We start from the raw sequence: 26,551 nt of genomic DNA, 5'->3' as shown, positions 1-26,551 counted from the left end.
ATAACTGGTAAACATCAATGACTATAACGCACGTTAAAACTAACATTACTGCTATTTCACTACAATGTTTCTGTTATCAGTCCCATTTCAGCATGTTGCATAACATCATTCGTACCAAGGCTGAGCACTTCATAAACCCCAATTAAATAGCTGTTGCTTTCCTTTAGTTGAGCTTACACCCTGTTGCCGTGGAGAAACAGCATCGCCTGGATCTTACACCAGCAGAAAAACACCAGAGAGGCCAAGCAAACGCCCCAGAACTGATATGAACCAGCTCATATTGATGTTTTGGAGGCTGGAAAGAGAGAAAAATCTACTGCAGATTGAGGTCTTGAATTTACAAAGAGAGCTACTGCAAATTTAGAAACAGAAACTCCTTCAGGGAAACAAATGCCCAAATGCCCATAATGAATGATGATCTTTTTATTTATTAAAACAATTATTTATTAAAACAATGCTTTCTCTAGCAATTTGGTGTCCTCCAGTCTTGTCCCCACTCTTGTGTTCTGGTGCTTTCAGTTCCACCCGGTATGGTACTGAGAAAAACAATGTCTTAATAATGTATGTTAATACAGAAAGCCTACTTAGGAATTGTGTCTATCAAAAATATAATATTGCTTTTTACATGTTACCAGTGTTACATTATTTACACCTCAGTCTGCAAAATGGTTCTCAATCAAGTTTCTCCTCACAGCATTCCCATTCGCAGCATGTTTCACCTGGCCATCTTCATCCTCCTCAGGTAAGACCTCCTCAGGTAGGTCTTCTCCTTGTCTCCTGCCAAGGTTATACAGAACTGCCACTGCAATAATGATGTCAGTGTACTGTCCATCTTCGTGCAGAGCCTCTCCTGTAGGCACGGAAATCTTGAGCTCTCTATGAGATCTCTTGTCAGGATATGAGAGGTGGTGTATTCTCTCTCTCTGAGATCTGTCAGGATATGAGAGGTGGTGTATTCTCTCTCTGAGATCTCCTGTCAGGATATGAGAGGTGGTGTATTCTCTCTCTATGAGATCTGTCAGGATATGAGAGGTGGTGTATTCTCTCTCTGAGATCTCCTGTCAGGATATGAGAGGTGGTGTATTCTCTCTCTATGAGCTCTCTTGTCAGGATATGAGAGGTGGTGTATTCTCTCTCTATGAGATCTCTTGTCAGGATATGAGAGGTGGTGTAGTCTCTCTCTATGAGATCTGTCAGGATATGAGAGGTGGTGTATTCTCTCTCTGAAATCTCCTGTCAGGATATGAGAGGTGGTGTATTCTCTCTCTATGAGATCTCCTGTCAGGATATGAGAGGTGGTGTATTCTCTCTCTGAAATCTCTTGTCAGGATATGAGAGGTGGTGTATTCTCTCTATGAGATCTGTCAGGATATGAGAGGTGGTGTATTCTCTCTCTATGAGATCTCCTGTCAGGATATGAGAGGTGGTGTATTCTCTCTCTTCAGGTGTCTGGGGGTTTAAAAGCGGAGTCATAAGGTACCCACAACAAGCATATCCATTGTCACCTAGAAGGTGTCCTTCATTTGCCCCTCTTTCCAGCATTGCACACAGATGACTATTGTCAAAGATACTGCTGTCATGGGTGGATCCTGGCCATCTAGCTAGGATGTTGGTGCCTGCACGTTGATGGACCAGTTACCTTTCCAATTACGGAATAGTTCTCCATTCAATGCCACCAGAGATGGGAATAAGAATGTGTGTACAGTCTATCGCCCATAGTAAACCTGGAAATCTAGCTCTCCTGTAAAATCCAGCTGTAGGATTGAATGTACTGATTCTTCAGACCGACAAAAGCACTGGACACTGACTAGAATCCTGCAGAGGGTTGACTTGTGGAGTCCAAAAAGGTCCCCAACCCCCATCTGGAAACATCCAGTTACATAGAACCGTTGGACCACCAAGAGCTGAGGTAGTGGGGGTACAGCCTCGTTCCTATCACTCCCATGCTTCATGGTTGATCCAACCTTTCTTTCCAGTTGCATTACAGAGACCTTGGAGAAGCGGTATCTCTAAGAAAATCTCAATATTATCATAAAACTCAACAGGATTCAACCAGTTTCTAATATTGTTCTCTGAGGAACTCTATCGTTCTGGTCTCTCCACAGTAGATTTGCTGCCATTTAGTCAGTTAAACCACATCAAGTGGCAGTTTGGAGATGAATCTCCAATCTAAGTTTATATTAAAAAAATATATAATAATTGCAACAGGTTTCAAATTTATCTAGGTTAAAAGTAAAAACTCAATATAGATCAGATGAAGGATTAAATTAAAACTAAGTAAAAAATTTGGTGATACAAGAAGAACAGATAAACCTTGATTTAACCCAGTTTAAGAGGTCATCCATGTTGGTGCATCCTAGCTGTAGTTTCAGACTTTATTTTCCCTTATGAAAAATGTATCATCAACTCTTTCAGAAATCTCCATTAATTATAATGTCCTGTTGCTGCAGGATTATTTTCCTGCTGTTGCAAACTGGCTCAAAGTAAGATCCAACATCTTTATCAAAATGGCAAGTTGCCCATAATTTTGGCTAAGAGAAGCTCTAAAAGAACAGAGGGTTTAATGTTATTTATACTAATGTGTGAATTTCTCAGTCACCAGATCTCAACCCAAATGAACACGTATGGGAGATTCTGTATACCCAATACAGCATCCCAGCCTGACCTTTTACCCAATACACCATCCCAGCCTGACCTTTTACCCAATACACCATCCCAGCCTGACCTTTAACCCAATACACCATCCCAGCCTGACCTTTAACCCAATACACCATCCCAGCCTGACCTTTAACCCAATACACCATCCCAGCCTGACCTTTAACCCAACACACCATCCCAGCCTGACCTTTAACCCAACACACCATCCCAGCCTGACCTTTAACCCAACACACCATCCCAGCCTGACCTTTAACCCAATACACCATCCCAGCCTGACCTTTAACCCAATACACCATCCCAGCCTGACCTTTAACCCAATACACCATCCCAGCCTGACCTTTAACCCAATACACCATCCCAGCCTGACCTTTAACCCAATACACCATCCCAGCCTGATCTTTAACCCAATACACCATCCCAGCCTGACCTTTAACCCAACACACCATCCCAGCCTGACCTTTAACCCAACACACCATCCCAGCCTGACCTTTAACCCAATACACCATCCCAGCCTGACCTTTAACCCAATACACCATCCCAGCCTGACCTTTAACCCAATACACCATCCCAGCCTGACCTTTAACCCAATACACCATCCCAGCCTGACCTTTAACCCAACACACCATCCCAGCCTGACCTTTAACCCAACACACCATCCCAGCCTGACCTTTAACCCAATACACCATCCCAGCCTGACCTTTAACCCAATACACCATCCCAGCCTGACCTTTAACCCAATACACCATCCCAGCCTGACCTTTAACCCAATACACCATCCCAGCCTGACCTTTAACCCAATACACCATCCCAGCCTGACCTTTTACCAAATCCACCATCCCAGCCTGACCTTTAACCCAACACACCATCCCAGCCTGACCTTTTACCCAATACACCATCCCAGCCTGACCTTTAACCCAATACACCATCCCAGCCTGACCCTTAACCCAATACACCATCCCAGCCTGACCTTTTACCAAATCCACCATCCCAGCCTGACCTTTTACCCAATACACCATCCCAGCCTGACCTTTAACCCAATACACCATCCCAGCCTGACCCTTAACCCAATACACCATCCCAGCCTGACCTTTAACCCAATACACCATCTCAGCCTGACCTCAACCCAATACACCATCCCAGCCTGACCCTTAACCCAATACACCATCTCAGCCTGACCTCAACCCAATACACCATCCCAGCCTGACCCTTAACCCAATACACCATCCCAGCCTGACCTTTAACCCAATACACCATCTCAGCCTGACCTCAACCCAATACACCATCCCAGCCTGACCCTTAACCCAATACACCATCCCAGCCTGACCTTTAACCCAATACACCATCTCAGCCTGACCTCAACCCAATACACCATCCCAGCCTGACCTTTAACCCAATACACCATCTCAGCCTGACCTTTAACCCAATACACCATCCCAGCCTGACCCTTAACCCAATACACCATCTCAGCCTGACCTCAACCCAATACACCATCCCAGCCTGACCCTTAACCCAATACACCATCTCAGCCTGACCTTTAACCCAATACACCATCCCAGCCTGACCCTTAACCCAATACACCATCCCAGCCTGACCCTTAACCCAATACACCATCCCAGCCTGACCCTTAACCCAATACACCATCCCAGCCTGACCTTTAACCCAATACACCATCTCAGCCTGACCCTTAACCCAATACACCATCCCAGCCTGACCTTTAACCCAATACACCATCTCAGCCTGACCTCAACCCAATACACCATCCCAGCCTGACCCTTAACCCAATACACCATCCCAGCCTGACCCTTAACCCAATACACCATCCCAGCCTGACCTTTAACCCAATACACCATCTCAGCCTGACCTCAACCCAATACACCATCCCAGCCTGACCCTTAACCCAATACACCATCCCAGCCTGACCTTCAACCCAATACACCATCCCAGCCTGACCCTTAACCCAATACACCATCTCAGCCTGACCTCAACCCAATACACCATCCCAGCCTGACCCTTAACCCAATACACCATCTCAGCCTGACCTTTAACCCAATACACCATCCCAGCCTGACCCTTAACCCAATACACCATCCCAGCCTGACCCTTAACCCAATACACCATCCCAGCCTGACCCTTAACCCAATACACCATCCCAGCCTGACCTTTAACCCAATACACCATCTCAGCCTGACCTCAACCCAATACACCATCCCAGCCTGACCCTTAACCCAATACACCATCCCAGCCTGACCTTTAACCCAATACACCATCTCAGCCTGACCCTTAACCCAATACACCATCCCAGCCTGACCTTTAACCCAATACACCATCTCAGCCTGACCTCAACCCAATACACCATCCCAGCCTGACCCTTAACCCAATACACCATCCCAGCCTGACCCTTAACCCAATACACCATCCCAGCCTGACCTTTAACCCAATACACCATCTCAGCCTGACCTCAACCCAATACACCATCCCAGCCTGACCCTTAACCCAATACACCATCCCAGCCTGACCTTCAACCCAATACACCATCTCAGCCTGACCTCAACCCAATACACCATCCCAGCCTGACCCTTAACCCAATACACCATCCCAGCCTGACCTTTAACCCAATACACCATCTCAGCCTGACCTCAACCCAATACACCATCCCAGCCTGACCCTTAACCCAATACACCATCCCAGCCTGACCCTTAACCCAATACACCATCCCAGCCTGACCTTTAACCCAATACACCATCTCAGCCTGACCTCAACCCAATACACCATCCCAGCCTGACCCTTAACCCAATACACCATCCCAGCCTGACCTTCAACCCAATACACCATCCCAGCCTGACCTTTAACCCAATACACCATCTCAGCCTGACCTCAACCCAATACACCATCCCAGCCTGACCCTTAACCCAATACACCATCCCAGCCTGACCTTTAACCCAATACACCATCTCAGCCTGACCTCAACCCAATACACCATCCCAGCCTGACCCTTAACCCAATACACCATCTCAGCCTGACCTCAACCCAATACACCATCCCAGCCTGACCCTTAACCCAATACACCATCCCAGCCTGACCTTTAACCCAATACACCATCTCAGCCTGACCTCAACCCAATACACCATCCCAGCCTGACCCTTAACCCAATACACCATCCCAGCCTGACCTTTAACCCAATACACCATCTCAGCCTGACCTCAACCCAATACACCATCCCAGCCTGACCTTTAACCCAATACACCATCCCAGCCTGACCCTTAACCCAATACACCATCTCAGCCTGACCTCAACCCAATACACCATCCCAGCCTGACCCTTAACCCAATACACCATCTCAGCCTGACCTCAACCCAATACACCATCCCAGCCTGACCTTTAACCCAATACACCATCCCAGCCTGACCCTTAACCCAATACACCATCCCAGCCTGACCCTTAACCCAATACACCATCCCAGCCTGACCTTTAACCCAATACACCATCTCAGCCTGACCTCAACCCAATACACCATCCCAGCCTGACCCTTAACCCAATACACCATCCCAGCCTGACCTTTAACCCAATACACCATCTCAGCCTGACCTCAACCCAATACACCATCCCAGCCTGACCCTTAACCCAATACACCATCTCAGCCTGACCTCAACCCAATACACCATCCCAGCCTGACCCTTAACCCAATACACCATCCCAGCCTGACCTTTAACCCAATACACCATCTCAGCCTGACCTCAACCCAATACACCATCCCAGCCTGACCCTTAACCCAATACACCATCCCAGCCTGACCTTTAACCCAATACACCATCTCAGCCTGACCTCAACCCAATACACCATCCCAGCCTGACCCTTAACCCAATACACCATCCCAGCCTGATCTTCAACCCTATAAAATCACCAGTCCACCTTCCTACTAACACTTCTAACACACTTTTCACATAGCAGGATTTACAGTATGTCGCCTGCAGGATTTACAGTATGTCGCCTGCAGGATTTACGGTATGTCGCCTGCAGGATTTACGGTATGTCGCCTGCAGGATTTACGGTATGTCGCCTGCAGGATTTACGGTATGTCGCCTGCAGGATTTACGGTATGTCGCCTGCAGGATTTACGGTATGTCGCCTGCAGGATTTACGGTATGTCGCCTGCAGGATTTACGGTATGTCGCCTGCAGGATTTACGGTATGTCGCCGTAAAAAAAAAAAAAAACGCTTACATGATCCTTTTTTGATCATATTCCCCCCGCTTGGATTTTTTCAAATTGTATTGTGTTTCAAAGTGGGATTAAAATTGATTTAACAGGCATTTTTTTGTAAACTATTTACACAAAATACTCTAAAAGCAAAGTGGAATCTGTGAGTCTTCTTGGGTAAGTATCTAAGAGCTTTGGATTGTGCAATATCTGCCCATTATTTTTTTCAAATCTTTTCAAGCTCTGTCAATTCCTCTACCAGTGTCTGGTGTAAAGCAGACTGAAGCAGGTTTTACTCGAGGATTTTGCCTGTGCCCCTTTCTTTTTATCCTGAAAAACTCCCTGGTCTTTGCCGATGTCAAGCATACTCATTCCATGATGCAGCCACCACCATGCTTGAAAATAAGGAGGCAATTACTCAGTGACTACCTCATGAAGCTAGTCGTTCTGCCCCTGAACAAGGCAGTTAACCCACTGTTCCTAGGCCGTCATTGAAAATAAGAATTTGTTCTTAACTGACTTGCCTAGTTAAATAAAGGTAAAACAATTAAAAACAATAAAGCTGGTTGAGAGAATGTCAAGAGTGTGCAAAGCTGTCATCAAGGCAAAGGGTGGCTACTTTGAAGAATCTAAAATGTAATATATATTTTGATTTGTTTAACACTTTTTTGGTTACTACATGATTCCATATGTGTTATTTCATAGTTTTGATATTGTAGAAAATAGTCAAAATAAAGAAAAACCCTTGAATGAGTAGGTGTGTCCAAACCTTTGACTGGTAATGTATATAAATCATCTTTTCACGTTGGAGTATTTCGTGTGACAATTGTTTTTAAATAATAAATCACAATTAAAATATTTTCCCAATCCCACTTTAAACGTGAAAAAATCCATCCAAACTCTTACTATACATTTTATAATAAGAGTTTAATTAGCCAGAGTGTGTTAGCCAGAGTGTTATTACATGAGACAGTGAGAGGGTTGAGGAGGGGAGGAAGGGAATGGCCCAGAGGCGAGGAGAGGAGCAGTTGTTACGTAATCAGCTGAAGTAGCTGTTTGGTTTCCTGTCAGGGTTCTAAAACAGATGACAACACACACACACACACACACACACACACACTTAGAAGAGAAGCTGTCCAATAGGAAAGATGCACAGCAGATTAGATCGAGAGGAATTGTTTTGGATGCTTTTGAGGGCAACTACTGAGGCCATGGTAGCATGCTTTAGATGTGTATCAGTATTATGCTTATTATCACCCAGCTAGCACCCTAGAGTACACGAGCCAGCTAGCACCCTAGAGTACACGAGCCAGCTAGCACCCTAGAGTACACGACCCAGCTAGCACCCAACAGTACACGAGCCAGCTAGCACCCTAGAGTACACGAGCCAGCTAGCACCCTAGAGTACACGAGCCAGCTAGCACCCTAGAGTACACGAGCCAGCTAGCACCCTAGAGTACACGAGCCAGCTAGCACCCTAGAGTACACGAGCCAGCTAGCACCCTAGAGTACACGACCCAGCTAGCACCCTAGAGTACACGACCCAGCTAGCACCCTAGAGTACACGACCCAGCTAGCATGCAAAAATGAACGACACAGCTAGCATGCTACAATGACCGACACAGCTAGCATGCTTCAATGAACGACACAGCTAGCATGCTTCAATGAACGACACAGCTAGCATGCTTCAATGAACAACACAGCTAGCATGCTACAATGAACAACACAGCTAGCATGCTACAATGAACAACACAGCTAGCATGCTACAATGAACAACACAGCTAGCATGCTACAATGAACAACACAGCTAGCATGCTACAATGAACAACACAGCTAGCATGCTACAATGAACAACACAGCTAGCATGCTACAATGAACAACACAGCTAGCATGCTACAATGAACAACAGCTAGTTTGGTGAGGACATTGGGAGTCATACATACTGTGTGTCTGCTTGGTTTAACAGGGATGTTTAGAAACGCTCACGGTACGCTTGGCTTGGTAGAGGACGCTCAGAAACAGCTAGGCTAATTCCACATGCACGCACACACACACACACACGCACACACGCACTGTGGCTGTCATGTCAGTGTGTCCGGAATCCACTTAAAAAACTAAAACGGGACTAAATTCAAAACCAGATTCAGTGTTTGTGCTTCTCACAGTGAGAACATCACCAGTGTGTTTGTGTGTAGGTACAGAGAGTAAACACACACATTATTTACGCTTGGTGTGCTCTTAAAAAAAAGAGACCGCCACGAGGGTCTCACCACATATACACTGACTCACAGAAACGTGGTGATTCCTTCTGCCCACGCACTGAACAGCCTAACGAGCGCTGTAGGAGCGTGTGTGTTAGCTCTGTTTGGGTTACTGGTGTCCTGACAGATACATTTCTATATATCTTTCTATATAAACCCCCTGTGGCTGACTATTACAGTACGCTGAGCCCTCACACACACACACACACACACACACACACACGCGTAAATAAACACTGGCCACCATGCCTCCGTGTGTGTGTGTGTGTGTGTGTGTGTGTGTGTGTGTGTGTGTGTGTGTGTGTGTGTGTGTCAACGCTTGTCTCCTACCTTACATCCGAATATAAGCGAGACGGTGCTGTTGGTGCATGTTACTTTACAGTGGCACAACATTGGCGTAAAACAATCCGAGTGCTTGACGCTGGGTGTCATATCGTTGTCAGTGCCCGGGCACCTCCATCATGGTCTCTCTGTCCCCCCAGAGCCAGGAGCCCCCTGTACGTCTGTCTGTCTGCCTGTCTGTCGCTCTCTGTCAGTCTGTCAGTCCCGGCTCTGCCTGCCTCCAGCCTGCTCTCTCTGCCTCTTCCTCATCACAACCACCATCCTCATATCCAGGGAGAGGTGTTGGCAGGCTTCATAGAGTCTCCCTCCTTCCGTCTCCCCACACCTCTCTCCTTACTACACAGCACAGCAGTCCCAGTGTCCTCGCTCTGTAAGATCACAGCACAGCAGTCCCAGTCCTCTCTCTGTAAGATCACAGCACAGCTCTCGCAGTCTGTGTCTGTGTCTCTCTTCCTCCTCTACCCCCTCTCTCATTCCCTCACTCTCTCTCTCCGCTCGGCTGACTCGCCGCTCTGCATTCAGGCAGCCAGATCAATGAGCTCAGAGAGAGAGGGAAGAGCCATGGTGGTGGAGAGAGAGATGAGCGATAAAGAGAGACCGAGAGAGAGAGAGAGAGAGAAACAGAATGAGACAGAGAAAGAGAGAGAGAATGCCCTGGGCAGTTTCCTCTCTCTCTTTCTCTCTCTGTCACTGCCTCTCTGCCTGCTGCAGTGGAGGCTCTGCCATGACTCGTGCACTCAGAGAGGGACACCAGCACTACACACACAAACATGGGCAGGCAGAGAGAGAGAGAGGAAGGAGAGAGAGAGAGAGAGAAGAGAAGGAGAAGAGAGGGAGGAGAGAGGGAGAAGGAGATAGAGAGGGAGAAGAAATGGCAGGAGAGAGAGACAGAGAGAGAGAGAGAGAGAGAGAGACGGAGAGAGAGAGAGAGACGGAGAGAGAGAGAGAGAGAGACGGAGAGAGAGACAGAGAGACAGAGAGAGAGAGACAGAGAGAGAGAGAGAGAGAGAGAGAGAGAGAGAGAGAGAGACGGAGAGAGAGACAGAGAGAGAGAGAGAGAGAGAGAGAGAGACAGAGAGAGAGAGAGAGAGAGAGAGAGAGAGAGAGAGAGAGAGACGGAGAGAGAGACAGAGAGACAGAGAGAGAGAGACAGAGAGAGAGAGAGAGAGAGAGAGAGAGAGAGACGGAGAGAGAGACAGAGAGACAGAGAGACAGAGAGAGAGACAGAGAGACAGAGAGAGAGACAGAGAGAGAGAGAAGAAAAGGCGGGAGAGAGTTAAGAGAGAGAGTGAGAGAGCGAGAGAAGGGGGAGGGGGTCATTACACAGCCCAGTGGACAGGACAGACTAAACAAACACAGTGAACGACAGAGGAGAGGAGGAGTAGATAGAGAAAGACTGTCCTTACGTCACCCAGGACAGGGAGGTGTGATCTCACCAGTAGAGAAAGACTGACCTCTTCACACTACAACCTGCTGCTGCCCCAAGAGAATATCACAGCAGCACACTCATAGCAAACTAAACCTCTCTACGCCACACACTGAAACAACGCCGCCACACACTGAAACGACGCCGCCACACACTGAAACGACGCCGCCACACACTGAAACGACGCCGCCACACACTGAAACGACGCCACACACTGAAAGCCACAAGAGTAGAAAGGAGAGGGACGGAGAGGGAGAGGACTGCAGAAATATAGTGGACAGCACTGGACACCTCAACTTGACCACACAACCTAGGCTTAAACCTGTCCAGCTACACCTCTGAAGCTGGACCTAAACCTGAGACAGAATAGCTCAAGTTACAGAAGGATGCAATCACATGCCAGCACTGTGGACTTCCAAACCTGCAGAAAGTTCCTAGACAAAGTTGCTGTGTTCAGGTGTGTGTGTTCAACTCTTTAAAACAATGACAGACCTACACAATGTACAGTCCTTCTCTCTCTGATGACAGATCTAGAGGATAGGAAGCAGGTGTGAAGAGATCCTAATCGCTCCTCAGGGCCTCGTCAACCAATCACCTTCCAGCATCACTATCTAGATCACAGAGTGCTGAGCCACCATGATGCCACCACAGATACACATCCAGGGAGAGGGAGATGGAGAGCGAGAGGGAGCACGAGAGGGGGAGAGAGAGGGATATTTTTTTAGAGAGTTATTCCTGCCGGGATTATTTTGAATATGGGGTATTTTTGATTATGTCACATGTTTGTCTAATTCTCTGCCCATATTCAATACATGTTTGCCATTTTGGTATTATATTTCTCAATTCTGTCATTGTTATTCTCTAATGTTCTATTTTCCATATAATATATGCTATCTGCATTCTTCGTATGTTATTATTGCAATTATTGTTGCTTATTTCATATTAGTGCTTATCTGTCTGCTGATGGGTTGAGCCGTATAGAGTTATATGCCATTTGGAGAGTGGCTATCGGCGCGCAGGGGGAGCGAGAGCGCAGAGAGGGGAGAGAGAGAGAGCGTAGCTCGAGGGGGAGAGAGAGAGCGAGCACGCGAGGAGAGAGAGAGAGAGAGTTGTTCGTGCGAGGGGAGAGAGAGCCGTAGCGCTTAGGGGGAGAGAGCGAGCCGAGCACGGAGGGAGAGAGAGCGAGCCCGAGGGGGGAGAGAGCCCGAGCGCGAGGGGGAGGAGAGAGCGAGCGCGAGGGGGGAGAGAGAGAGCGGGCCGAGGGGGAGAGGAGAGAGCGGGCGAGGGGGGGAGAGAGAGCGAGCGCGAGCGTAGGGGGGAGAGAGAGCGAGCAGGGAGGGGGGGAGAGGCGAGCGAGGGGGGAGAGAGAGCCCGGCCGCGAGGGGGAGGGGGCGCGGGAAGGCATCTAGGGAAGAGGAGGGGGCAGGGGAGAGAAGCGAGCGAGCGCGAGGGGAGAAGAAGCGCGAGCGAAGAGTCGTTAGCGCAGGAGAGCCCGGGGGGAGAGAGAGCGAGCGCCAGAGGAGAGAAGCCCAGAGGCGAGCCCGGGTGCGCCGGAGGGGGGGAAGCAGACGGGAGCTAAGAGTAGAGGGGGAGAAAGAGCTGAGCGAGGGGGAGAGAGCGAGCGAGAGGGGGAGAGAGAGCGAGCGCGAGGGGGAGAGAGAGAGCAGCCGAGGCGCACAGCGAGGGAGAGAGAGACGACCGAGGGGGAGAGAGAGCGAGCGCGAGGGGGGAGAGACGAGCCAGGGGGAGAGAGCGCGAGGGGGAGAGAGAGCGAAGGGAGGGCGCGAGAGAGCAGAGCGAGGAGAGAGAGAGCGAGCGCCGAGGGGAGAGAGCGCGAGGGCGAGGGCGAGAGCGAGAGAGAGAGCTGAGCGAGGGGAGAGAGAGCGAGCGAGGGGGAGAGAGAGAGCGAGCGCGAGGGGAGAGAGAGAGCGAGCGAGGGGGAGAGAGAGAGCGAGCGCGAAGGGGAGAGAGAGAGCGAGCGAGGGGGAGAAGAGCGAGCGCAGGGGGGAGAGAGAGAGAGAGAGCTGAGCGAGCGAGGGGGAAGAGAGAGAGGACAGAGGAGTGAGGGGGGGGAGAGAGAGAGAGCCAAGCGCAAGGGGAGAGAGAGATGGAGCTTGGGGGAGGAGAGGAGAGCGCCGAGAGAGCGAGGGGAGAGAGAGCGAGGTAGAGAGAGGCAGAGCCGAGGGGGAGAGAGAGAGCGCGAGGGGAGAAGAGGAGAGAGAGAGCCAGAGCGAGGGGAGAGAGTTTATGGTTGGAGTATATATATTTAGCTTTGAGGAGAGAGCGAGCAGGAGGAGATGGTTGTTTGTGCAGGGGGAGAGAGAGAGAGCCAGCGAGGGGGAGAGAGAGAGCGCAGCGCCGAGGGGGAGAGAGAGAGAGCGCAGCAGCGAGGGGAGAGAGAGACAGGAGCTGCCGGGAGAGAGAGATGCGGCAGAGAGAGCGAGCAAGGGGGGAGAGAGAGCGAGCGAGAGAGCGAGGAGAGAGAGTTGGAGGGGGAGAGAGCTGACAAGAGGTGAGAGAGGAGCCAGCCAGAGGGAGCCAGAGAGCTGGTTAGAAGGGGAGAGTTGTTGGCCAGGAGAGAGAGCGAGCGCGAGGGGTAGGAGATGCTGAGGGGGAGAGAGAGCGAGCCGAGGGGGAGAGAGAGAGCTTGTTAACGAGGGGGAGAGAGAGCGAGGCGAGAGCAAGGAGAGAGCGAGATGGAAGCGAGGGGAGGAGGGAGGGAGAGAGGGTAGAGAGAGAGAGGGGGAGAGAGAGAGCGAGAGGGGGAGAGAGCGAGAGGGGAGAGAGAGAGAGAGAGAGAGCGAGAGAGAGCACAGGGGGAGAGACAGACAGAGGGAGAGAGAGCGAGAGGGGAGAGAGAGCGAAAGAGGGGTGAGAGAGCGAGAGGGGAAGAGAGCCGAGAGGGGGAGAGAGCTAGAGGAGAGAGAGAGAGGAGAGAGTTAGAGAGAGCGTGAAGAAGGGAGAGAGAGAGCGAGAGGGGGAGAGAGAGAGCTGAGAGGGGGAAGAGAGAGCGAGAGGTGAACGAGAGCGAGAGAGAGGGGAGGAGGAGAGGTTTTGAGGAGCGAGGAGAGAGGGAGCGAGGGAATGAGAGTTTGAGGAGAGGAGAGAGGAGCGAGGGGAGAGAGAGCAGAGTGAGGGGAGAGGGAGATGAAGACAGGGGAGAGAGAGCGAGCGAGGGGAGAGAGAGCGAGAGTGAGAGAGACACAGAGCTGGAGAGAGAGCCAGAGCGAGGGGGAGAGAGAGCGAGAGGGAGAGAGAGCGAGATGAGGGGAGAGAGAGCGAGAGCGAGTAGAGAGACAATGCTGGAGGGGGAGAGAGCGAGCGCGAGGGGAGAGAGAGACGAGCGAGGGGGAGAGAGGACGAGCGAGGAGAGAGAGCGAAAAATGGAGAGATGCTGCTTAATGAGAGTGAGTTTAGAGATGAGGTAGAGACAGAGTTTTGTTGAAGGGGAGAGAGAGAGCTTGAGCGCAAGGGGAGAGAGAGCGAGCGAGAGAGCGAGGGGGAGAGAGAGTTGAGGGAGAGAGCTGACAGAGGGAGAGGTTGTCAGAGGGGAGAGAGAGCGAGCGAGAGGGGGATGGTTTGCATGTCACAGGAGAGTGAAACAGAGCGAGGGGAGAGAGAGCGAGAGCGAGGGGGAGAGAGAGAGAGAGGGAGAGAGAGCGAGAGGGAGAGAGAGCGAGAGCGAGGGGGAGAGAGAGCGAGAGCGAGGAGAGAGAGCGAGCGCGAGGGGGAGAGAGAGAGCAGCGAGGTGGGAGAGGAGGTGAGCGAAGCGCAGGGGAGAGAGAGAGAGCGAGCAGGGGAGAGAGAGACACGAGGGGGAGAGAGAGAGTGAGCAGAGAGATATTTGGGCCGGGAGGGAGAGAGTGAGCGAGAGAGTGAGGGGGAGAGAGAGAGAGCTTGAGCCAAGGAGAGAGAGAGAGCGAGCCGCATGGGGAGATGTTTAGAGAGTTTTATGTAGAGAGACAGGACAGCACAGGAGACAGAGAGCGAGCGAGAGGGGGAGCTAGAGAGGAGCGAGCGAAGAGGGGGAGAGCAGCCACAAGAGCGAGGAGAGAGAGCGAGCGAGGGGGAGAGAGAGCAAGCGAGGGGGAGGAGAGAGTGTCGAGGGGAGAGAGAGCAAGCGCGAGGGAGAAGACAAGCCACGAGGGGAGAGAGAGCGAGCAATGAGGGGGAGAGAGAGCGAGAGCACGAGGGGAGAGAGAGCGGTGAGGGCGAGAGCGAGGAGAGAGCGAGAGTGGGAAGCGAGGAGGGAGGAGGGGGAGAGAGAGAGCAGAGGTAGAGAGAGCGAGAGGGGGAGAGAGAGAGAGAGAGAGAGAGCGAGAGAGAGAGCGAAGAAGGGGAGAGAGAGAGCGAGAGCGAGAGGGGGAGAAGAGAGCGAAGAGGGGGAGAGAGAGCGAGAGGGGTGAGAGAGCGAGAGGGGAAGAGAGAGCGATGGGGGACAGAGAGAGAGAGAGAGAGAGCGAGAGAGAGGAGCGAGAAGGGAGAGAGAGAGCGAGAGCCAGAGGGAGAGAGAGAGCTTAGTGAGGGAGAGAGATGGGAGGGTGAGAGAGCCAGAGAGGAGTGAGAGAGGGAGCGAGGAGCGAGTGGGTTTGAGGGAGAGAGGGACAGGACAGGAGAGAGGAGAGGGAGAGAGGAGAGAGAGAGCGCAGAGAGAGCTTGTAGAGCGAGGGGGAGAGAGAGCGAGGTGAGGAGCGGAGAGGGAGCTAGAGCTGAGCGAGGCAGGGGAGAGCGAGAGCGAGGGGGAGAGAGCGAGGCGAGGGGGAGAGAGAGTTGAGAGCGAGGGAGAGGGAGAGTTGGACAGTAGAGACAGAGGAGAGAGCGAGAGGAGAGAGAGCGAGAGCGAGGGGGAGAGAGAGCAGAGCGAGGAGAGAGAGCGAGCGTGGGAGGGGAGAGAGAGAGCGAGAGCGAGAGGGGAGAGAGAGATGAGAGGGTGGAGAGAGAGAGCGAGAGAGGGGGAGAGAGAGAGAGCTGTAGAGGGGGAGAGAGCGAGAGGGGAGGGGAGAGAGAGAGCGAGAGGGGAGAGAGAGCCAGGAGGGAGAGAGCGAGAGGGGTGAGGAGAGCGAGAGGGTGAGAGGAGCTGAGAGGGGGCGGAGAGAGCGAGAGAGGGAGTGGAGAGAGGGAGCAGAGAGAGGGAGCGAGGGAGCAGGGAGAGAGAGGGAGCGAGGGAGCGAGGGGAGAGAGGGAGAGAGAGGGAACAGAGGGAGAAGAGGGAGAGAGAGAGCGAGAGAGAGAGCGAGAGCTAGGGGGAGAGAGAGCGAGAGGGAGAGAGCGAGAGGGAGAGAGGAGCGAGAGCGAGGAGAGAGCGAGCCCAGACGAGGGAAAGCGAAAGGAAAGCGGAAGCAAAGCGAGGGAGAAAGCGAAGGCGAAGGCGAGGAAAGCGAAGGGAGAAAGCGAAGCGAAAGGAAGAAAAGCGAGAAGCGAGAAACATAAGCGAGAGAAAGCGAAAGCGAAGCGGCGGGAGGAACAACGGCAAGAAGCGAGAAGCGAGCAGGCTTGAAGGAAGCGCGCGAAGGGGGGCAAGCGGCAGCCCGAAGGCGAAAGCGGCGAGCGAATCCGATCGAAATATCCACTCATACGATTACATATTGAAAGTATGCGACGCACATCGCAAGCCCGTTTTAAGCGAAGACATATCCGATTATCGCTATCCGGTCTGCTATTATCCGCCATCATATTACACAAATATCGATGCAAATATCCATATTAGTCATATAGCGATTTACATCGCCATCGGTCGAAGAGACATGCAGGTGAGAGCAGGGCAGAGAGAGAGAGCGAGGGGAGAGCGAAGCGAGGGGAGAGAGAGGCAGCGAGGGGGAGAGAGAGCGAGGCGAGAGAGAGAGCGAGAGCGAGGAGGAAGCGAGGGAGAGGAGGAGGGGGGAGAGCGAGGGAGGAGGGAGGAAGCGAGAGAGAGAGAGAGGGAGAGAGAGAGCGAGAGGGGAGAGAGAGAGCGAGAGGGGAGAGAGAGAGCGAGAGGGGAGAGAGAGCGAGAGAGGGAGAGAGAGAGCGAGAGGGGAGAGAGAGAGCGAGAGAGGGGAGAGAGAGAGAGCGAGAGGGAGAGAGAGAGCGAGAGGGGAGAGAGAGCGAGAGGGGGAGAGAGGAGCGAGAGGGGAGAGACGAGAGAGAGAGGCGAGAGGGAGCGAGAGGAGACGAGAGGGGGAGCGAGAGGGAGCGAGAGGGGGAGCGAGAGGGAGCGAGAGGGGGAGGGAGAGGGAGCGAGAGGGGGAGGGAGCGAGGGAGCGAGGGAGCGAGGGAGAGAGGGAGCGAGGGAGCGAGGGAGAGAGGGAGCGAGGGAGCGAGGGATATGGCAGATTGTTGGTTCCACTTGCAAAACACCCAATTGAAACCCTGCATGCAGAGTTCTGTAAGATTCTCCTACATGTCCAGAGGAAAACTACAAACAATGCATGCAGGGCAGAATTAGTCCAATATCCACTAATAATAAAAACTCAAAAAGAGCAATTCAGTTTTGGAAACATCTAAAATACACTGACCCTCTCATATCATTACCACGCCCTGCAATGCCAAGAGCTGAGCAAAGAAAAGAGTCCCCTCATCCAGCTGGTCCTGGGGCTGAGTTCACAAACCTGTCCTACTAACACACTGAAGCCTCAGGACCAGAACATCCAATCAGAATAAAACAAATTACAACACAATCAAAACTACATTACTTATTGGGAAACAGAAGCACAAAGCAAAATGCAGTGCTATCTGGCCCTAAATGGACAGTACACCGTGGCTAACTATTTGACCATGGTTACTGATCAAAACCTTAGGAAAAACCTTGACAAAGTACAGGCTCAGTGAGCACAGCTTTGCCATTGAGAAGGGTAGACACAGGAAAACCTGGCTCCCTGTAGAGGAAAGGCTGTGCAACCACTGCACCACAGCAGAACCTGAGACGGAGCTGCATTTCCTGACAAAATGTCAAAAATATAAAACAATTAGAGTGTAATTTCCCCAAATTTGAAACCCTTATTCAAGTGTTCAAAGACCTCTCTGATGAGGATAGGCTACCCGTCCTGTTGGGGGAGGACACAGAGAGCTGTGGGTTGGCAGCACACTACATTGCTGCCTGCCATAAGATGAGGGACAGTTCTGACAGACCAATCAACCTGCACATGTCCTCTATGCTTATTGTTCAAAGTATGGTTATTGTTGTTACTGTTGTCCCATTGACAAGAGAGAGAGAGAGAAAAAGAGAGAGAGAGAAAAAGAGAGAGAAAAAGAGAGAGATGAGAGAGAGAGAAAGAAGTAAAGATGACCGTTTTTAGTTATAGTTTCATTTTCCATATTTATATTTGTATATTTATTACATTTATACTGTTAACTGTTAACATTTTATTGTTATTATTTACATTATTATTCTTTATAATTTTATTACAATGTACATTGTATACATTGTTGCTTTGGCAATATTGACAATGTTTTTCATGCCAATAAAGCAGCTTGAATTTGAATGAGAAAGAGATATACACACTGAACAAAAATATGAATGCAACAATTTCAATGATTTTACTGAGTTACAGTAAAGGAAATCAGGCAATTGAAATAAATTCATTAAGCCCTAATCTATGGATTTCACATGACTGGGCAGGGACACAGCCATGGGTGGGCATAGGGCCACCCATTGGGGAGGCAGGCCCAGCCAATCAGAATGAGTTTTTCATAAACTGTATGGGCGTCTGGTCTCAGACGATCCCACAGGGGAAGAAGCCGGATGTGGAGGTCCTGGGCTGGCATGGTTTACATGTGGTCTGCGGTTGTGAGGCCGGTTGGAAGTACTGCCAAATTCTCTAAAACGTCATTGGAGGCGGCTTATGGCAGAGAAATTAACATTCAATTCTCTGGCAACAGCTCTGGTGGACATTCCTGCAGTCAGCATGCCAATTGCACGCTCCCTCAACACTTGAGACATCTGTGGCATTGTGTTGTGAGACAAAACTGCACATTTTAGAGAGTGGTCTTTTAAAATCCCCAGAACAAGGTGCACCTGTGAATGATCATGCTGTTTATTCAGCTTCTTGATATGCCACACCTGTCAGGTGGATGGACTTTCTTGGTAAAGGAAACATTTTCACTTACAGGAATGTAAACAAATTTGTGCACAAAATATGAGAGAAATACGTTTTTTTTGTGCGTTTGGAACAATTCTGCGATCTTTTATTTCAGCTTTTATTTCATGTTGCGTTTATATTTTTGTTCAATAAAAAAAAAAATCAGATCGAGAGAGGGGGGATAAATAACGTCTCGGAGACAGATAGAAATGCGTTTATAATCACATCTCATCTACGTACCCTACTGTTACCCCAGGGTTTATAATCCCATCTCATCTATGTACCCTACTGTTACCACAGGGTTTATAATCCCATCTCATCTACGTACTCTACTGTTACCACAGGGTTTATAATCCCATCTACGTACCCTACTGTTACCACAGGGTTTATAATCCCATCTACGTACCCTACTGTTACCACAGGGTTTATAATCCCATCTCATCTACGTACCCTACTGTTACCACAGGGTTTATAATCAAATCTACGTACCCTACTGTTACCCCAGGGTTTATAATCCCATCTCATCTACGTACCCTACTGTTACCACAGGGTTTATAATCACATCTACGTACCCTACTGTTACCACAGGGTTTATAATCACATCTCATCTACGTACCCTACTGTTACCCCAGGGTTTATAATCACATCTCATCTACGTACCCTACTGTTACCCCAGGGTTTATAATCACATCTCATCTACGTACCCTACTGTTACCACAGGGTTTATAATCACATCTACGTACCCTACTGTTACCACAGGGTTTATAATCCCATCTCATCTACGTACCCTACTGTTACCACAGGGTTTATAATCCCATCTCATCTATGTACCCTACTGTTACCATAGGGATTATAATCACATCTCATCTACGTACCCTACTGTTACCCCAGGGTTTATAATCCCATCTCATCTACATACCCTACTGTTACCACAGGGTTTATAATCACATCTCATCTACGTAACCTACTGTTACCACAGGGTTTATAATCACATCTCATCTATGTACTCTACAGTTACCACAGGGTTTATAATCCCATCTACGTACCCTACTGTTACCACAGGGTTTATAATCCCATCTCATCTACGTACTCTACTGTTACCCCAGGGTTTATAATCACATCTCATCTACGTACTCTACTGTTACCCCAGGGTTTATAATCCCATCTACGTACCCTACTGTTACCACAGGGTTTATAATCCCATCTCATCTACGTACCCCACTGTTACCACAGGGTTTATAATCTCATCTACGTACCCTACTGTTACCACAGGGTTTATAATCCCATCTCATCTACGTACCCTACTGTTACCCCAGGGTTTAAAATCACATCTCATCTTTGTACCCTACTGTTACCACAGGGTTTACAATCACATCTACGTACCCTACTGTTACCACAGGGTTTTATAATCACATCTACGTACCCTACTGTTACCACAGGGTTTATAATCCCATCTCATCTATGTACCCTACTGTTACCCCAGGGTTTATAATCACATCTCATCTACGTACCCTACTGTTACCCCAGGGTTTATAATCCCATCTCATCTACGTACCCTACTGTTACCACAGGGTTTATAATCACATCTCATCTACGTACCCTACTGTTACCCCAGGGTTTATAATCCCATCCCATCTACGTACCCTACTGTTACCCCAGGGTTTATAATCAAATCTACGTACCCTACTGTTACCCCAGGGTTTATAGTCCCACCTCATCTACGTACCCTACTGTTACCACAGGGTTTATAATCACATCTACGTACCCTACTGTTACCACAGGGTTTATAATCACATCTACGTACCCTACTGTTACCACAGGGTTTATAATCACATCTACGTACCCTACTGTTACCACAGGGTTTATAATCCCATCTCATCTACGTACCCTACTGTTACCCCAGGGTTTATAATCACATCTCATCTACGTACCCTACTGTTACCCCAGGGTTTATAATCCCATCTCATCTAGGTACCCTACTGTTACCCCAGGGTTTATAATCACATCTACGTACCCTACTGTTACCACAGGGTTTATAATCACATCTACGTAGCCTACTGTTACCACAGTGTTTAGTTTGACTTCAGTGTTACTTGTTTTTGTAAGAGGAGTTGACAAGCTGAATGCACTGAGCTGTCTGTTTAAACTACTAGCACACAGCTCTGACACCCATACATACTAGAGGTCGACCGATTAATCGGAATGGCTGATTAATTAGGGCCGATTTCAAGTTTTCAAAACAATCGGAAATCGGTATTTTTTTTACGCCGATTTGGCCGATTATTATTTTTTTTACCTTTATTTAACTAGGCAAGTCAGTTAACACATTCTCATTTTCAATGACAGCCTAGGAACGGTGGGTTAACTGCCTTGTTCAGGGGCAGAAAGACAGATTTTTACCTTGTCAGCTCAGGGATTCAATCTTGCAACCTTAAGGGTTAACTAGTCCAACGCTCTAACCACCTGCTTTACACTGCACTCCACAAGGTTACGCGAATGCAGTAAGAAGCTAAGGTAAGTTGCTAGCTAGCATTAAACTTATCTTATAAAAATCAATCAATCAATCATAATCACTAGTTAACTACACATGGTTGATGATATTACTAGTTTGTCTAGCCTGTCCTGCGTTGCATATAATCGCTTAGGTACACGTTTCTCCAACCATAAACATCAATGCCTTTCTTAAAATCAATACACAAGTATATATTTTTAAACCTGCATATTTAGTTAATATTGCCTGCTAACATGAATTTCTTTTAACTAGGGAAAATGTGTCACTTCTCTTGCAAACAGAGTCAGGGTATATGCAGCAGTTTGGGCCGCCTGGCTCGTTGCAAACTGTGAAGACTGTTTCTTCCTAACAAAGACAGCCGACTTCGCCAAACGGGGATGATTTAACAAAAGCACATTTGCAGAAAAAAGCACAATCGTTGCACGACTGTACCTAACCATAAAAATCAATGCCTTTCTTAAAATCAATACACAGAAGTATATATTTTTAAACCTGCATATTTAGCTAACAGAAATCCAGGTTAGCAGGCAATATTAACCAGGTGAAATTGTGTCATTTTGCGTTCATTGCACGCAGTCAGGGTATATGCAACACTTTGGGTAATTTGTCAGAATTTTACGTAATTATGACATAACACTGAAGGTTGTGCAATGTAACAGGAATAATGTTTTGTTTTCGAGATGATAGTTTCCGGATTCAACCATATTAATGACCTAATGCTCGTATTTCTGTGTGTTATAATTAAGTCTATGATTTGATAGAGCAGTCTGACTGAGCGATGGTAGGCACCAGCAGGCTCGTAAGCATTCATTCAAAATAGCACTTTCGTGCGTTTTGCCAGCAGCCCTTCGCAATGCATTGCGCTGTTTATGACTTCAAGCCTATCAACTCCCAAGATTAGGCTGGTGTAACCCATGTGAAATGGCTAGCTAGTTAGCCGGGTGCGCGCTAATAGCGTTTCAAATGTCACTCGCTCTGAGACTTGGAGTAGTTTTTTCCCTTCCTCTACATGGGTAACGCTGCTTCGAGGGTGGCTGTTGTCGATGTGTTCCTGGTTCAAGCCCAGGTAGGAGCGAGGAGAGGGACGGAAGCTATACTGCTACACTGGCAATACTAAAGTGCCTATAAGAACATCCAATAGTCAAAGGTATATGAAATACAAATCGTATAGAGAGAAATAGTCCTATAATAACTACAACCTAAAACATCTTACCTGGGAATATTGAAGACTCATGTTAAAAGGAACCACCAGCTTTCATATGTTCTCATGTTCTGAGCAAGGAACTTAAACGTTAGCTTTTTTACATGGAACATATTGCACTTTTACTTTCTTCTCCAACACTTTGTTTTGCATTATTTAAACCAAATTGAACATGTTTCATTATTTATTTGAGGCTAAATTGATTTTATTGATGTATTATATTAAGTTAAAATAAGTGTTAATTCAGTATTGTTGTAATTGTCACTATTACAAATAAATAAATAAAACAAAAAAGTTGGCCGATTAATCGGTATCGGGCTTTTTGGTCCTCCAATAATCGGTATCGGCATTGAAAAATCATAATCGGTTGACCTCTAATACATACCCCACAAGACATGCCACCAGAGGTCTATTCACAATCCCCAAGTCCAGAACAGACTACGGGAGGGGCACAGGACTACATAGAGCCATGACTACATGGAACTCTATTCCACATCAGGTAAGTGATGCCAGCATGTGGAATCAGAATTAAAAAACAGGTAAAAATACACCTTATGGAACAGTGGGGACTGTGAAGAGACACACACAAGGCACAGACACATGCATACGCACACATTGTGATATTGCTGTATGGTGATATTGAACATTTTGTGTTTTGGATGTGTGGCAGTGTAGGGATGTTATATGATGTACCGTTTTATCTTTAGCTCATTCAGTACAAACATAGTTCACTGTTTTATCTGTTGTTTTATATGTGATGTGGACGCTTTGGTGTGTTTGGACCCCAGGAAGAGTAGCTGCTGCCTTGGCAGGAACTAATGGGGATCCATAATAATCCCCAGGAAGAGTAGCTGCTGCCTTGGCAGGAATTAATGGGGATCCTTAATAAACCCCAGGAAGAGTAGCTGCTGCCTTGGCAGGAACTAATGAGGATCCTTAATAAACCCCAGGAAGAGTAGCTGCTGCCTTGGCAGGAACTAATGGGGATCCATAATAAACCCCAGGAAGAGTAGCTGCTGCCTTGGCATGAACTAATGGGGACCCATAATAAACCCCAGGAAGAGTAGCTGCTGCCTTGGCAGGAACTAATGGGGATCCATAATAAACCCCAGGAAGAGTAGCTGCTGCCTTGGCAGGAACTAATGGGGATCCATAATAAACCCCAGGAAGAGTAGCTGCTGCCTTGGCAGGAACTAATGGGGACCCATAATAAATACAAATAATCACAGCTCATCTACGGACTCTGTACAAACGTCCTGACAGGGTTTATAATCACAGCTCATCTACGTACTTCCCTTCTGAAGTTTGTCTCTTTCCACACACAGAGGGAGAGCAGAGGATGAAGGGAACGTTTGTCAAGGTTACATAAAGCCTGCGTGTAATAATCAATACAATTTTGACAAATATATAACATTCTTAGTAAAAAAGCAACAAGTTCTATCCATTTAGCATGTACATGTTCATCAAGTAGAATATTCATCATAATTACTTTCTGCTGCATTTATTTACTGTAACTATCATGTGAAAGCTTGAATAATTTGAATTATTTTAAATTAAATCCTCTTCCCTCTCCTTTCTCCTCTCCTTTCTCCTCTCCTTTCTCCTCTCCTCCATCAGTGGGCAAGTGACTGAGTAAATCAGATGTCAGTATAGATCACTCTCTTATCCATTTACTGCTGTGTGTGCGTGTGTGTGTGAAGGGGAGTGGGGTTCAGCTGGTAGTTAAGTGGAATGTGTCTTACATAACCATCGTCACGGTGAACAGACGGTGTTGGACACAAGACAAACCTTGCATATGGTAATAAGGAACTTTCAAAGAAGGAGGAAAACAGACAGGAGAGGAAGGAATGGAGAAGAGGGCAGTGGGATGAGGAGAAGAGGGCAGGTGGGATGAGGAGGTAGGATGAGGAGAAGAGGGCAGGTGGGATGAGGAGGTAGGATGAGGAGAATAGGACGGGGGGATGAGGAGGTAGGATCAGGAGAAGAGGGCATTGGGATGAGGAGGTAGGATGAGGAGAAGAGGGCATTGGGATGAGGAGGTAGGATGAGGAGAAGAGGGCGGGGGGTTGAGGAGAAGAGGGCGGGGGGTTGAGGAGAAGAGGGCGGGGGGGGTTGAGGAGAAGAGGTCGGGGGGTTGAGGAGAAGAGGGCGGGGGGGTTGAGGAGAAGAGGGCGGGGGGTGGGGGGTTGAGGAGAAGAGGGCGGGGGGGTTGAGGAGAAGAGGGCGGGGGGGTTGAGGAGAAGAGGGCGGGGGGGTTGAGGAGAAGAGGGCGGGGGGGTTGAGGAGAAGACGGCGGGGGGTTGAGGAGAAGACGGCGGGGGGGGGGTTGAGGAGAAGACGGCGGGGGGGGGGGGTTGAGGAGAAGAGGGCGGGGGGGGGTTGAGGAGAAGAGGGCGGGGGGTTGAGGAGAAGAGGGCGGGGGGTTGAGGAGAAGAGGGCGGGGGGGTTGAGGAGAAGAGGGCGGGGGGATGAGGAGGTGAGATGAGGAGAAGAGGGCAGGGGGATGAGGAGAAGAGGGCAGGGGGATGAGGAGAAGAGGGCAGGGGGATGAGGAGAAGAGGGCAGGGGGATGAGGAGGTGAGATGAGGAGAAGAGGGCAGGGGGATGAGGAGAAGAGGGCAGGGGGATGAGGAGAAGAGGGCAGGGGGATGAGGAGAAGAGGGCAGGGGGATGAGGAGGTGAGATGAGGAGAAGAGGGCAGGGGGGTGAGGAGAGGGCAGGGGGGGTGAGAAGAAGGATTAAGGAGACACTATATGAGGACATCGACTTCAAGAGACAAGGCAGAAGAGAGGGAAGGGATGGGAGGGATGGACGAGGGAGTGGAGAGAGGTAAGGTGAAGAAGTGGAGAAAGTGAGGAAGATGTCTGTGAGTGATGTCAGTTGATCATCCTCAAGGACACACCATATGCTGGCCAAATACAATTACAAGAACATCTGCAGCAGCATCAGTAGTAACAGTAGAAGAAGTAGTAACAGTAGTAGTAGCAGTAGAGTAGTAACAGTAGTAGTAGTAGTAGTAATAACAGTAGCAGTAGTAGTAGTAACAGTAACAGTAGTAGTAACAGTAGTAGTAACAGTAGTAGTAACAGTAGTAGTAGTAGTAACAGTAGTAGTAGTAGTAACAGTAGTAGTAGCAGCAGTAGTAGTAGTAACAGTAGTAGTAGTAGTAGTAGCAGTAGTAGTAGTAACAGTAGTAGTAGTAGCAGTAGTAGCAGTAGTAACTGTAGCAGTAGTACTTGTAACAGTAACAGTAGTAGTAGCAGTAGTAACAGTAGCAGTAGTAACAGTAGTAGTAACAGTAGTAGTAACAGTAGTAGTAGCAGTAACTGTAGCAGTAGCAGTAGAGTAGAGTAGTAACAGTAGTAGTAACAGTAGTAGTAACAGTAGTAGTAGTGGTAGTAGTAGTAGTACCAGTAGCAGCAGTAACTGTAGCAGTAGTACTTGTAACAGTAGTAACAGTAGCAGCAGTAACAGTAACAGTAGCAGTAACAGTAGCAGTAGTAACAGTAGTAGTAGTAGTAACAGTAGTAGTAACAGCAGTAGCAGTAGTAGTAACAGTAGCAGTAGAGTAGTAACAGTAGTAGTAGTAATAATAGTAGCAGTAGTAACAGTAGTAGTAACAGTAGTAGTAGTAAGAGTAGTAGTAGTAGTAGTAGTAGTAGCAGTGGTAGTAGCAGTGGTAGTAGTAGCAGTAGTAGTAACAGTAACAGTAGTAGTAGTAACAGTAGCAGTAGTAGTAACAGTAGCAGTAGTAGTAACAGCAGTAGTACTTGTAACAGTAGCAGTAGCAGTAGTAGTAACAGTAGCAGTAGTAACAGTAACAGTAGTAGTAGCAGTAGCAGTAAGAGTAGTAGTAGTAGTAGTAGTAGTAGTAGTAGTAAGAGTAGTAGTAGTAACA

General features: G+C 48.6%; 1 protein-coding gene across 10 annotated transcripts in view; it reads right to left on the bottom strand.

Moving 5' to 3' along the window:
• The window catches only part of dlg1a (discs large MAGUK scaffold protein 1a), a 389,839-nt gene that overhangs the window by 297,899 nt on the left and 65,389 nt on the right, over nucleotides 1-26,551 (bottom strand). Inside the window, exon 1 of one of the 10 annotated variants that reach the window (XM_045687914.1) lies at nucleotides 9,446-10,034. The exons of the other annotated variants lie outside the window; for them this stretch is intronic. Within the exon in view, the coding sequence (XP_045543870.1) occupies nucleotides 9,446-9,547 (102 nt within the window). The 5' untranslated portion in view covers nucleotides 9,548-10,034. Of the gene's footprint in view, nucleotides 1-9,445; nucleotides 10,035-26,551 lie in introns of those variants that run through there. 10 annotated transcript variants of the gene reach the window in all.

This window comes from Salmo salar, chromosome ssa10 (assembly GCF_905237065.1).
Source record: "Salmo salar chromosome ssa10, Ssal_v3.1, whole genome shotgun sequence".
NCBI lineage: Eukaryota > Metazoa > Chordata > Actinopteri > Salmoniformes > Salmonidae > Salmo > Salmo salar.
The sequence above is the reverse complement of the archived record's forward strand: the minus strand, read 5'-3'. Positions and strand labels throughout refer to the sequence as shown.